At 52.0% G+C, this 14,694-nt stretch overlaps 1 protein-coding gene across 1 annotated transcript in view; it reads left to right on the forward strand.

Annotated features, from left to right (window-relative positions):
- Fam53b (family with sequence similarity 53 member B) overlaps positions 1-11,824 on the forward strand; it is a 65,500-nt gene extending 53,676 nt beyond the window's left edge. The window contains exon 4 of the mRNA XM_032892418.1: positions 7,884-11,824. Coding sequence (XP_032748309.1) covers positions 7,884-8,255 — 372 coding nt within the window. The 3' untranslated portion in view covers positions 8,256-11,824. The remainder of the gene's footprint in view (positions 1-7,883) is intronic.
- Positions 11,825-14,694: the final 2,870 nt, after the last annotated feature.

Raw genomic sequence — 14,694 nt, forward strand, 5'->3', positions numbered from 1 at the left:
GATCCCTTAACCTTTGTTAAGCAAAGAATCCTCTTCACATCAAACTGAGCGAAGTGGTTTCACACACTCCTTCCTGAGTGTGCACTGAGGGGAATGTTCACTGAAGAAACAAAATGTTTGTTTTCCACTTGTGAGGGCTTGGGAGGCCCTTGAAGTTGGCCTCCACACCCTCTGTGTTCAGGCATGCCATCTGCCATCCTGGGCCTACAGCAGAAACCGCAACCTTGGTGTGTCCTCTTGGGTGCCAACAGAGAGGGGACACTGACTAACTGCCATTCAGAAAGTCTGCAGGGTCTTTTCTTCCCTGCAGCACTCTAGGTTGGGGCCCTTCAGTAGCCACACTGTGAGGCAGTCCCTGAACCAGGTTGTGGGGCACGATCGAGGTTCCCTGTATGGTTGGCAAGGAACAGAGTGCAAATAGGAATGTGAGGTCTGCTCCAAAGCGAGGCATGCAAGGTTGTGTGTACTAAGGAAGAAAGCTAGTGAAAGAGGAGAGGTAGGAGCTGGGTAGCCAGAACAGTTGGCAGTAGAGGGGGTTCACATGATTGCACGGTCCAGAGCACATGTTGGGAGCAATGAGTTGACTGGAGTAGGGCCAGGCTCTGGGCTATCTGGAAGGTTTGGGCCAGTGAGCATCACTCTAGCCAATCCTTAAGAACTCTGAGTCACATGGTTAGTTTGGGCATTTCCTGTTATGAAGCAGCCCCTCCCTGACAGCCCTCTATTTGATGGGTGGTATCAGGGACTCTGTTGGACCTTTCTTTCTTCTCCATGGGTCTGGTCCTGCTATCTCTGACTAAGGCTGCTGGCCCTAGGTCTGTTTTTCTTGGTTCTATGTTCTTAGGAGGCTATGCCTGTAAGTAGACGGTTCTAAAACCGAAAGCTCTATATTAGGTCATTTTCTTCTAGTTCATTCTACCATCTGGACCTGGAGCCTCCAGTATTACCCAAGACTGGAGCATAGCATGTAGAATATAAAAGGAAGGTGGCCCCCAGAGTTATAGCAAGGGAGTTCCAGAGCAGAATTAGCCAAGGCCCAGAGTGACTGTGGGTAGAAAGGTTTTTCCTGAAGGGGGCTTCTCAAAGCTTTGTGGTGTTTCCCTATGGTGGCTCTGAGAATGGTGTGGTCTAGCAACCATACAGCATACCTGTGGCTTCGACTGCACCTTGGCCTTTCTGGCTTAGAGGCAACAGCCAAAGGTTTGAAGCACATTGTGCCTCCTGGTCTCTGTCCCCTGTTAGTAAGAAAGGACAAATGAGTGCCTATGCCAAGACAGGCCCTGTAGTCTGTCCCTCACTGGGATACCTCCTAGGAGAGGTGGCCGCAATCTCCCAGCATGAAGCAGGTGCTGGCAGGGCATTTGCTGGTTCCTACGAAGGGACATTAGGAAAGCAGTAGCCAGTGAAGGAAGGTAGGCACCTTCCCAGTGACAGACCTGGTTTCCACACAGCAGGTATTTACCACCCCAGTTAGTCTGTTGGCTTCTAGAGCCTGTGATCTGGGAAGAGCCCAGAGTTTTCAGTGATGAATCAGTGGTGCTATCAGAACCCCTGAGACCCACCTCTTCCTTCAGTTCCTGTTCTCAGTCCTTGGCATCCTGGCTCCCACATAGTTTTCCAGCCAGCATTTCCTACATTCCTGAGGGTAAGGAGGCCATCCAAGCTTAAAAAGGCCCAAAGGTGAGCACTACACAAAAGTGGGTTGGGCGTAGTGTTGCTGACCCTGCTTAAGAGTATATGTCAATAGCCTGTTAACCCCAGCACTCAGGAGGCAGAGCAGCTGGATCTCTGTGAGTTTGAGGCTAGCCAGAGCTACACAGTGAGATTCTGTCTATAAATAAATAAATAAATAAATAAATAAATAAATAAATAAATAAATCAAAACCAAACCCAGGAAACTACAGACTTTGTCAGCCCCAGCACAAAGGAAACATAGAAAGCTTGTCTCATGGCCTATTGTTTTGAGATGCTTGCACAGTTCTGTTGTACGAGTATCTGCTTGGGGAGAAAATGGCTCAGGCAGATCCAAGGGCCAGCCTCATGCAAGGCTGGCTGGAGCCAGGCTACCCACCTGGCCTCACAGTCTGGCCCCGTCGTGGTGGTGTCTTAAGGAAGATTTGAAGTGGTCCTAAGACTCAGAACATAGAGAGGACTGTAATGTTTCTGTTTTTAATCTTTACTTATGTGTTTGTGCATGTACAGGTACACATGTGTGTGCGCGTATTCAGATTGTGTGTGTGTGTGTACCCGTGTGGAAGCCAGAGGTTAGCCTTGGGTGGTGTTTCTCAGTTCCCATCCCATTTATTCATTTATTCAATTCATTCTCTTGGGTATGTAAGCATGCTTTCATGAATTTGTATGCACCACATGTGTGTAGCAGCCTGTGGGGGCCTGAAAAGGGCATCATACCCGCCCTAGAACTGAGTTGCAGGTGGTTTTATGAACTAGCATGTGGGTATTTGGAATTAAATCTGGCATTCTGCAAGAGCAGCAGTTGTTCTTAATCACTGAGCCGTCTCTCCAGCCTCCCTACCTTGTTTTTTGACAGTTCTCTGGTTTGGGCCTTAAGTTATGCTTGCTAGCCAGTGGGCCCCAAGGATCTGCATGTCCTTGGTCCCTAGCTCTGGGATTACAAGCATGCAGCACCACACCTGGCTTTTAAAAACAAAACAGAGATAAAAAACACAGGGATTATAGAGACCCAACTCAGGTCCCTGTGCTTGTGTGGCAAGCATTTTAGTGGCCGGGCCATCTCCCAGTCCTTAAAAAGAGATGCGAGCATGGCAGACTTGAAGAGTGGTGGTTGTGGAGGGACTGTACACTTTCTGTCCAGGAGAAAGCAAGCTTGCCCCTGGTGAACATAGCCTGTCACTTTCAGATATCCTCATGCGGCGTCTGTGCGTAGGACACCCTGGTTGCTCAAGGGGTGCTGTCTCCAGCAGCCATGGCTTCCTGGAAGACTCAAGGTGACTCGGGCCCAGCAGCAGCATCTGCTCAGGGCCTGACATTCCTGCTCTGGATAATACCCCTTCCACCTGTGACAGTCCATCTTGAGCTGGTGTCGCCTCTGTAAGGAAGCTGTCTTCCAGGCCTCCTAGCCCCTAGCCATTCTGAAAGGGGCAGCTGTAAGCAGGCAGCAGCCAAGCAAGCAGGTGCTTTTGTGGGCCAAGGGACTGTTAGGTGAGACGTCATCAGACACTCAGCCCCAGTTTGCCTCATTGCCTTTGCATTCCTTAAAGTAGCCCAGTGAAATGTCTGGATGAAGATCAACAGTGCATTTCCCAGGTGAGGAGCCAGGAAGCAATGCCGTGGGGCAACAGAGAAGCCCAGATCCTGTGGCTGTAGAATCTGGGTGGCCTGTCCTCCTCCTCTGAGGCCCACAACAGGGTGAGAAGGATGCTGTGCCATCTGTTCTTAGGCGTACACCCCCACCCCACCCCCACACCAGCTGGCCTCTCTGTGTCCCCAGATGCCCACTTCTGAGTATGAGGGACAGGGCTTATGAGCTTGGGCCCTTGGCACCCAGGCAGCATTCCCTGGGGTGGGCGGGAGCTTTGCTGTCACCTGCTATGCTCAGGCTTCTGTGTCTCTGCTGAGGAAACAGATGGTTGAGTCCCTTAGAAGATCTTTCTGGGGTCCTGTCATCGTGCTTGGCATGTTGGCTATAGCACCTGGGGAAGAGAACAAGCTGGTCCAGCACAAGGCCTTGGTAGGGCAGTCACCCTGTCCAGGCAGCAGGGCAGAGGGTGTGTTGACTTGATATGCTTCCCTTGGGGGATTAGGTTTCAACTTATACCAGGAAAGCAAGGACCCAGGAGCAAGCCACCTTTATCTCTGCTCAGCCCAGAGGGAAGACGTTTTAATATGTCCGTGTACCGAAAGGTCCTGCACCTGGAGGAAGATCCCTCAGTATTTTCCAGTAAGCCCAAGGAAGCTGGGGCTGGGGCGGAGCTAGAGATCCAGGCTAGAGCAACACTGTGTGGTCAGTGGCCTCTGCTGTGACTGGCTAAAGCTAATGTCGGCTTGGTTTGATAGAAAAGTGCCCTGGGAACAGCTTTGTTCTCTAATCCCTCTTGTGGACTCTAAGAGTGGGTGCACTGTCTCTGGTCATTAGCTTAGAGCCATAAGGACAGTTCCCACTGAGCCTGTTGGCTGAGCAGGTCTTCTCAGTGGGCCTCAAGAGCAAAAGTTGTTGGGTGAAGCAGAGTAAGTCCTAGAGTACCAATTTCAGCATGGAGCGATGTACTCATGTGGCCCTTTGAACTTCACCACTCTGTGCTGCCCCCAGACCTTTGAGGTATACAGGCCTCCAGGATATCGACAGGCCTATGCAGCGTGCGTTTGTCATGGGAACAGTGTGAACTGCCTGGAGAGGGTGGGCCTGAGCATGGGTGAACTCCATGTGGAACTGCCTGAGTGTCTTACCAGGGATGGGTCGAGACTCTGGACAGTAGTCTTACTGCCCCACCGTGGCGAGCACAGCGTTCCCTGGCAGGTGGGGCGTGACACCGGATGGGACATTAAGTGGTGGTTCTCATTTTTCACTTTGGCCAAATGACTGAATTCTGAGTCATCAAAGCTTTCCAAGTGAAACTGGCTTTGCAGGCAGGGGACAGATAGATGACTCTGAGGAATACTGGGGGTTTTCTGTGGTGGTCTGTGGTTTGTCTGGGACAAAATGCATCACCTAGACCTCAGCTTCCCACCCTGCTATGAAGAAAGAAAGTCTCATCATAGACTCTTGGGGGAGGAATGGCCCTAGGATGATCTTGGCCACCCATATTTAACAGACAGACCAACATTCAGGGGTTGAGGTAGCTTCCCTGAAGCCATGATGCCATATGAGGCTGACCTGCTTCTGAAATGGCCAATTGACCTTGGTATTTTTAGGTCCAGCAAATGGGTCCCGGCACTCTACTGTGTGCTATGTCACACGCTTAACATAACTGCTAGTGTTTTCACTGTAGCAGGAGGCCCCTACAGCCAGTAACTCAGGAACAACAGAGTGGACACTAAAGAGGCTACGCCTGCTGGGGATTGCTTCCTCACAGATGGCGCCCTCTCCTTGTGATTCTTACATGACAAAGGGGGAGATGTGGTTCCTCACCCTTACACATCAACCCTCAACTCACTGGGAGCTCCAACCCATGACCTAAGCACCCACCAATGACCCCATTTCTTGATTCTTTAGACACTGACATGGATTTAGATTACACAGTCTAACCACATATGCTGTTACATTGGCCACAGAATTGAGACCCATTAGCTACCCCTTAGGTCATCGGCTGTGCAAAACCAAGGTGAGGCAGGATGACTCCAGCAAGTTAAGGAGGAGAACACAGCCCTAGAGCACCAGGGAGGGAGCTTTTCTTTTGGGATCTGTCCCAGGCCCCAGCCCTTGTTCGCTTTACAGCTCACAGAGAACAATGAGGCATGTTCTGGCATCTGGCACAGTGGATAGATGTGATAGTCAAGTGCTGTTGGCATCACCCAACCAGAACAGTCAGCAAGCACTTGGGACACTCAGGTGCTAACTAGACATTGCTGTTGACGCTTACACGCCTGTTCAGGCAAAAAGATGCAGTACTTAGCCAGGGATGCAGGAGAGGGGGTTGAGCTCTCTGAGCTCCTGAGTCCTTGACTAGTCTTGGCCTCACCCCTAGGCCGCCTCTACCCTCGAAACTTGGCCCAGCAAAGCATTGCCATCCTGAGCCATCTTTCTTGTGCCATGATGTCTCACTCAGCTCAGGTCAGTGGCCTGGAAGGCAGAAGGGATCTCTGAGGTGTGCCCAAGCATTGCCATGGCAGTGAGGGAATGCATCCTGTGACAGCAATGACTCCAGACAGCAAATCCCAGCACCAACAGGGTCTTACAGCTGGCTGGGTGGGATGGCGGTGGGGGTGGAGGGTCTCCTGGCCTGGGCCTGCTCAACCTTCTTTCCTGAAACCCAGAGCTGAGCTCCTTGGCACTTTAGCCTATTTTTTCTCTCTTATTTATTTTTTGATATTTATTTATTAGACATTGTGGGTGTGTGTCTTTGCAGTGGTAAGCTTGGGGGCGTCAGTTCTCTAGGGATTGAACTTAGGTCATCAGACTTGGTGCATGTGTTTTTATCCACTGAGCTATCTTGTTGGCCCCTCCTTTCTTTGTTAATTGAAAGTTCCCAAGAAAAGTGAACGCGTCAGGACAGGGTCTTTTGTGGAGTGTCAGGAACAGTGTGTGTGCCTGTGACAGGCACAGCCGCCTTTCCCTAGAGAGAGCACCTTTCATCTTCTGTCTATTGAGCCTGTTTTAATAGCCTGTTTGCTGTGGCAGCCAGCAGACATCTTTATTTCAAAGTGACACACAGACACTTTGGCCTTTGAAAGGATTGAGGCCCGTGGGACAGATCTGTGCCTTTCATTGGCAGGTGAGAGGCAGCAGGTTCTGTTAAGTTCCTGTGCACGGGGAGAAGCCAGAGCCTGCTCCTCTTTCTCCAGTTGCTACAGCGCCTTTGAGGGAAGTCAAGCTGGCCACGAGTGCCCTTTGCTCCCACAGCCCGTGTCCACGTCTGATTAGGTGCCCCACATTTGAACCGTGTTGTGGAATCTACGGTTTGATGGCACCACTGTACTGTGTCAGGCCTGACACTCTGGTCAGTGGCTTGAGACAGTATTGGCTTCAATGTTGCCTTCAGTTATACCTGGTGCCTCACCAGGGGGAAGCTCTCGTGCAGCCGCACTTCCTCTCTCTGCAGCTGTTACTATAACATCTCTTTCCCATGAGGCCACTGAGACACCCCCAGCTGCTGAGGCTAGAAGCAGTCAGAGGCTACTGACTCTCCTCCTGCTGGAGATCAGTGGGGGTCAGAAGTACTGCCCTCCAGATACCTGCTTCTTCAGCTTCAGGGGGAACTCAGAACTCAAATCAAACCAGATCCCTGGATGATTCTGATAACACTCAATTAAGACATTAGATAAAGATTTCCAACGCCCCCTCCCTGCCCTGCCCCACCTCACTCTGGTCAGAGGAAGTGGGTAGGGTAGGGGTTATGGCCACAGTGTAGCCTGGTGCTGATTCCATCTAACTTGGCCCCCTTCTTGTAAGAAATGTGATACTGTGTCAGTGAGCACACTACCACCATAGTCTGAGTCTCTTGTCTGAAAGGACTTGTGGAATCTGGGTCACTCACTGGTTTTAGTTAATACAGTGTGGCTATGGGTGTTCATGTGGGGCTGGGGATGTAGTTCAGGCAGAGGGCGGAGTTAGCACATAGAAGGCTCTGGGCGTCCAGACTCTAATACCAAGAGAAAAGTCTTGTATCTGTTCTTCACACACACCTTAAGCTGTCTTCTCAGACTCAGTCAAAAATTTGGATTAAAAAAAAAAATTCAGGAGAGTCTGGAGAGAAGGCTCAGCGGTTAAGAGCATTGACTGCTCTTCCGGAAGTCCTGGGTTCAATTCCCGGCAACCACATGGTGGCTCACAACCCTCTGTAATGGAATCTGATGCCCTCTTCTGGTGTGTCTGAAGACAGCTATAGTGTATTCATGTACATAAAATAAACAAGGTGTCTGATCTAAGGCTATTTCATTCCAGATGCCCCTTGTCTGAGATTGGTTTAGGACCTACTCCCTCTTCAGTGTCACATCCTAATTTAAGATTTCACCAATCGAGTCTGAGGTCTGCCCATCTCACCACGGCTGCCCACAAGTGGGCCTCATCACATTCTTGCCTTTTATGTAGAGACTGGCTACAGGTTGTGTTCAGTGGCTACAGGTACTTCATGAACCGTTCTCAGAGCTGGTGGTCTTGCTACAGCCTAGTGGATTAACTACGAACTTTGAGTGGCTTTGTAGGGTGTGCGGCCTCTTCACTGACCACTGTATCTCTTCCTCCACAGAACTGTCAGACCTTCAGCAGCCTCAGTTGCCTGAACATGGGGGTGGATGAGCACAGCTCTCAGAGCCCCTTTGCCCTCGTCAGCAGTACCCGATCCTGGACCGCATTGCTCTCAGCCTCCAGCCCAGGGGGCAGGACTCCTGCTGGGACCCCAGTTCCTGAGCCTGTTCCGGAGCCTGTCCCCCACTCCTTTGATGACCAGTTTACGGGCCAGGAGGACCTATCCTGTGATGAGTCAGATGGCTGCAGTCTGGATGAGGATTGCTGCAGGAAGGGGGAGCCGGCCACAGCCTGGCGGGACAGGGGGGCCTGCAGGAACAGCCTCTGCTCCCTGGACGGCGAGCTGGACATTGAGCAGATAGAGAACAACTGAGGGCCATGGCCATGGTCTGGGGAGGAGGCTTTCCTCTAGGCACTCCAGAGGGGCTCCTGGCTCCTGGGTCTGGCAAAAGCTCCCCGAAAAAGGAGCCCAGCCATTTTCCAAGGAACCAGCCAGCACCCTGCAGTGCCCAAATTTGTGAAGGCAACTTGGCTACACCTCACAGGCAGCAGCTGGCCTCCCACCAGTTCCATGGAACTACTGTAGCCCAAAAACAGGCTTTCGGTTTGCTCCTCCTCTTTGCTCCTTATGGAGTGCTGGGTAGCCACTCTCCAGCAGGGCTGGGCCAGCTGCATCCTTCAAGCAGGGTGCTAGGGGCCTTAGCACCCTTATAGCCCCGCTCAGGCTCCTCCTGAGGAGTTACCCAAAGCCTCCTTTACTTAGTTTACTCCGTGCCTTCTCTCCCAGGTCTCCCTGGCCCAGGCTTGGAAAGGTTCGGGAGACACCTCTTGTAGTGACAGCAGACCGTGTGGCCTTAATCCATTTGGGGCACTGGCAGGGATTCTGGGATAATCCATGTCCCATTTTTCGGGATCAGGGGATAGGTTAGGGATGACCAGAAGCTATCCATACTGGGTAGGCATTCGGTGGTTGTGTTGACTGAAAGGTGGGCCTGTCAGCTCTCCCACGGCACCAAGAATCACCCACATCTCTGCCACCTCAGGGGCTGCCTTGGCAAGGCTGGCATTGGTAGCCTTCCTACTGCCTCCAGTCCCTGAGTGCTGAGCTCAGTGGATTCAGTTATGTATAGAGATGTCAGTGACAAGATGACCTCTTCATAGTGTCCTCAGGATCTACAAGCAGGTGCAGGAGTCTTGGCCCGTGTACATTCCTGGGCAGAGGGATGTCTGCTGGATGCTTGCAGGCTAGCCACTCTGCAGGCTTCCCTCTGTAGCAGTCATGTTGGGGGCCTGGAAGCCTCCGCTGCATTCCTGGCACATTGTTGCTTGTTCACAGACACTGCTGGCTTTAATGAAAGCATACCGCCATTGGCTTCAAGACACCCCATCCCACCCCCCAGTCCACTGATGTGAGCCCAGCCCTGAGGCTCTCCTCTGCAGGCCCAGCCGAAGCATGGCTTGAATCACACTCCCGCGTGCAGCTCCTCACTCCCAGCATAATTCCCAGAGGGCATCCGTTCAGGCAGCTCCCTCAGTCCTCCCTGCAGACATGCTACAGGGCTCTGCACTTTGGGACTCTGGCTTTTAGCAAACTTGGCATCTTCTGCAGACAATAGCAAGTGGGCTGGCTTACACAAGTGGCTTGTTTTCCCATACGGCTAAAAATAACTGGTGCATTCTCTTGGGTTCTCGGACATGTGATCTAGGCACGTTTGTAGTTGCTCTGCTGTGCCTACCCTCGAGGTTTCATCCTCTGCTGGCTGAGCCCAAATGGTTGTTACCTTTCTCCTAAAGACCTCAGTGGGAATCCTTTGTTTAAACTTTAATTTGTCTATTCACCAGAAGAACAGAGGCTCAAGTTCTGATGTATAGGCAACATTTCTTTAAAAAGAAAGACCCAAAGGTACAGAAAGCCCCCCAACTCCAATAACCCCAGGTCAGGTAGCCTGGTGAATACATGTGGTGGTGGTAGGGGGTCCAGATGGCCTAGGGGGCACTAAAAAGGCAAAGTAGAAAGCTAGTGAATGCATGACATAGAACCCTGCCGGGTGGGTCACAGAGGGAGGTAGTTAAGAGGGTGTGGGGTGTATACACCAGTGCCCTGTTCCCCAGAAAGCCCACAGTGGATGATTTTGTTATCTGAAATAACTTCATCATGCTTAAAGCCATCCCCAGGGAAAAGAGAGGCTGGGCCCTGTCCCCTGGTCTGCTTCACATAGCCTGCTAAGGCCAAAGCATAGGCCGGTTGCCAGCTGCCTCCCCTGGGGGCTGGGGCCAGGGGCTCCTGGTGGCAGGTGTGTGTCCTAAGGCTGTTGCGTGGATGACTTAATCTTAGACTAGCTCCCTTGAGCCTGGTGGCTGAAGGACAAACAGGAACTTGCTGAGTGACAGCTTATCTTTCCTTCCTGCCTCTAGGAGACTGTTCCCCTGGGCAGAAATGTTCCAAACCTGGGGTAGGCATTGGCCCTTTCTAACTTCCTCAGCTTCTCTTGACTGCCCCTGTCTGGCTAAGGCCTCAGCCCAAGCCCCCAGCAAAAGCAGCCAGAAAAGATGGCGGTAGCTTTTCTGTCCAGTGTGTTCATTTGCTGATGTTCTTTTCATCAAGCAAAGCAGATTTTGTCTAAAAGGTTTCTAGTCACTATTAGCAGTCACGTGACCCAGACAGACCCACTCATGGACCCCACTCACTGGCCCCTCACCTCTCGTCTTGGATATCCTGGAGGAAGGTTCACCTGGGAGGTCGCTCTGGCTCCCATATACTCGGTACCACAGGCAGCAGGCAGGCTGGCTTGCCTCACTGGGATCCCTGGCTTCAGTGCAGGCAACAGCAAATGCCATCCCCTTGAGAGGCTGAGGGTGGGCTTGTTCGCTCACTCGTCCAGGCAGCCTGAAGGTCCAGAGCATCCACCGAAGCCAACTGGGACCCAACAGGGCCTCTGAGCACATGACTCCCGTTCACTCCAGAGGCCGCCACCGACACAGTTGCTGGGAACCTGACCTGAGTTCAGGGCAGCAGCCTAGACAGTTTACATGACTGCCCACTCTTGCCTTACTCATGCGTGGTGAAGGTAAAAGCTGGCCAGCACCTCGGGCTCCTGTAGGCCTGTAACTTGCTCTGCCCACACATGCAGATGCATATTCTCAGAAAGCCTTACTTTAAAAAAAATTTTTTTTTTTTTGTAGCAGGGAAGTTTTCTAAATTTGTATGCAGAAAGAAAAGTTAAATAAAAGAAAGGTCCACATTAAACAGGAAATGCCCCCACCACAATTTCTAGATGAGTCTCCTATGCAGACCAATGGCCATACTTTTTTATGGGTTCATTCAATGTCCACAGCAGTTAGAACTCACCCCTGGATCCTGTACCCCATTTCCACTGACATGGTTAAAATTACTTGAATGATGGCCACTTAAAAATGTAAGCCAGGTGCCAGGGCTCAGGGACCCTCTGCCCATACAGCCCCTGATGCTGCTCCTTGCCATACCCATGCCACTGGTCCGACCCCGCCCCGCCCCGCCCCGCCCCCAGTGCCACCCTGAAGGAGGAAGGGAAAGATACTTTAAATTGCAGGCTGATGGGGCTCTTTAGGCTAGGTAGGGTAGCCTGACAGTAGCATAGTCTCATTGGCAAATGAAGTGCGTTGTCAGTGTTGGGGGGTGCCCAGGGGTCAGGGACAGATGGACCTGCAGGCTGTGCTAGGGCCACGTGTGCTGTCCCAGCCAGGCAGCAGCAGCGGTACTGTTTCAGGCAGTGTGGTGGACGGACGGTGCGGTGGTCAGGCCCCCACCAGGACGGCAGCCCATGCTGGGTCTTCTCACTAGCACCGCACACCACTGCCTGCCTTCCCCCACAGGCCGCGACTGTCTTGCACTACAGCCGCTCTAGTCTCAGGAATTTGCTTGTTACTTTTACTGTGTAAATAAAGCTTCCTGGTTCAACACCCGGCTGCCTGGGCATAGCTCTGTGCTTTTTGTTGGGTGCAGTGAACCAGCAGCCTCTCCTGGCCGCTCTGTCCATGGGGGCTCTGGACTGAGAGAACTACAGGACAGACTTAATGTCCCCATGCCTCAGGGAGAGGACTAAGTGCTGGGTGGCCATGGGAGCAACTGCCAGAGAGGGCTGCCCATAGCCACAGCCGCCATCACAGGGAGCTGCAGAGAAGCCCAGAGACACACTGGCTTGGGGGCCATACTGCGCTGTTATTTCCAAGGAAGCTGACCCGGCTAAGAGAGGCCACTTGAGAGGCCTGCAAGGCCTGGGCAGCCAACATCCTTCTTCACAGAGGATCCCTGGAGGCTATACAGTTGGGCTGTCAGCTCAGGACCTCTGCCGCCATGGAGGAGGGAGGCACAGTTAGGAATTCTACAACACATAGTTGTACCCTTGGGATGGTTACTCAGTCCTGTGCTTCCCCTCCAAACCAGAGACCTGAGTAACTAGAGGACCCCAGTGGAGAGGTACATTTAATTTGTCACCCAATGTTGGTCTCTATAATCTGGCCTTGGAATGTTCTCCCAGACCCTCTGCTGTGGCCAGAGCATCCTAATCTAGAAGTGACATCCTAGACTACTTTTCTGTTTTGCTTCTTTGGCAACAGATCCCTTGTCAAACAAAATGGCATGTGAATGTATAACTTAAGAAGCAGGGAGGAGGTGGTGGACAGAGAGAGAGCACTGTCATTAAGAACCAGAGGACCCGGGGCTGGGGATTTAGCTCGGTGGTAGGGCGCTTACCTAGGAAGCGCAAGGCCCTGGGTTCGGTCCCCAGCTCCAAAAAAAAAAACCAAAAAAAAAAAAAAAAAAAAAAAAAAAACCAAGAAAGTTGACCCAGAGTCAATCCTCAGCGCCCAGCACAGGAGCCATAATCATCTGACTATAGTTCCAGGGGATCTGATAGCATCCAGGATCCAATGCATGTGGTACACTGACATATGCAGGCAGAACATCCACTTAAAGAAAGGAAGGAAGGAAGGAAAGAAAAAAGAAAGAAAGAAAAGAAAAAAAAGAAACAAGTGTTCCAGAGTAACCCCAGTCAGCACTCAGGAGGCTGAAGCAGGAAGATTGTGTGTTCAAGGCCAGCTTGGACTAAATATCAGAATCCTGTCTCAAAACTCCCCCACAAGCCACCCTTTGAGGCTGGGGGTGGGGGGTGGGGATAGCTTGGCAGGTAAAGGCTATCACATACACACTGGCACATACACACACCCCACCCATACACACACAGCATGCACATACCAGCAACCATATACACAGTTAAAATCACGGCATGTGAGCGAGATCCCAGGCTGGCCATTTAGTCTTGCCAGGACACCAGTCTTCTGCCTTGCATATACAGTAGGTAGTTCACAATAGCAGGACAGAAGGCAAGGAAAGCTGCCAAGCACAGTCCCACTCCTTACATTCCCAAAGGCAGGGGCACAAGAGTTCCCTAACCTGCACCTCCTACTCTCCAGTGGCACCAGCCTCATCCAATCCCTGCTCCAGCTCAAGTTGACAACATGCACAGGCCTCTGTCCTGATGCCGCCCTGCACTGCTGTGTCTCCTGCACATTGAGGTCTGCTGAAGTTAGGATCCTGCTCACAGCCAGGCTTGGGCTCACAGGCAGCAGCAGCACTCAGTGCCCTGTCATTGGACAGCAGCAGGCCTCAGCGTTCTGCAGTCCTTGAGGCCAGCTGGCTCATGGGTTCATCCATCTAGGGTGTTCCCAATCACTAAGCAGGCCCCCATCTGAACATGGGATGGTGAGCCAATGGGTTTGTGTGAGAGCAGCGCTTTCCCAAAATGTGCATAGAAAAAAGCCCGCTCCCAAATGCCCAACCTGGACAGTGACCAGACCTCCAAGTGGCTACTGGTTTCTTTTTAAACCTTTTGGTTGTATTTCCTATGTAATATTGTCCTATACCCCAAACTGCTCAGCCTATCTGTTATCCATGGACACTTGCACTGGCTTGGAAGGTGGGTCCCTGAGCACACGGCTGGCTCTTCCTGTTTTAAAGAGACCTGTAGGAGGCTTTCTTCCTGCCAGCTCCACCTGCTGAGGGTGTAAGAGAGTCTGAGGCAGATGGGCCCCGTGTGGTAATCCTACAGGCTGACTGCTAGGCAGCTGACAGATCAAGAGAATGGAGGCTCTGCTGCTGGGCAGTGCTGTCACCCTGGGAAGCATCAAGGCAGGAGGCCATCGCCTCTAGAGGGGCAGGAATGGATCCTCTCTGGAGGGAGAGGCCAGCTGAGCACTGGATGATTGCAGCCCTGAAGTCACCACAGGCCACCTTCACAGGATTGCAGACAAGGCTGGAAGGGGCATCTCAGACTCCAGCTTCAGAAAGAGCATAAGACATGGGCTAGATGTTGGGAGTCTCTACTCTGCCTTTTACTCCTGGACCTTGGATGAGTTTAAGGACCATTTCTCTGAGTTCACTCTGGTTCAGAGGACAACGTGGTCTCTGAGCAGACCAGACAGGATCTGCAGCCCACTCCTTGGCAGAAAGAGAAAACTCAGCTTATCTGGAGAAACCAGCCAAGGAGAGCCAATTTGGTAACTGCTCAGGAAAAAAAAGGGGGGGGGAGAACTACAATACCCATGGGGCACACTCATTAGCAAGCACAGCCCACTGCAATGGCTCCAGTGGCCACACCCCCTCCATTCTGAGCTGCTGTGGAACTGTACTGGAGCTTTCTGTACATCCAGCTAAGAGGCCAAGGGCCTTCCCTTGAAGATCTGACACTGGTCAGACTGGTGGCCCCTCATCCTGATGCAGACATTCAGCCAGTTTCCTCCTTTGATGAACTAGAGGTCAGCCTGCCCACTAAGGC

This window comes from Rattus rattus, chromosome 2 (genome assembly GCF_011064425.1).
Source record: "Rattus rattus isolate New Zealand chromosome 2, Rrattus_CSIRO_v1, whole genome shotgun sequence".
Classification (NCBI taxonomy): Eukaryota; Metazoa; Chordata; class Mammalia; order Rodentia; family Muridae; genus Rattus; species Rattus rattus.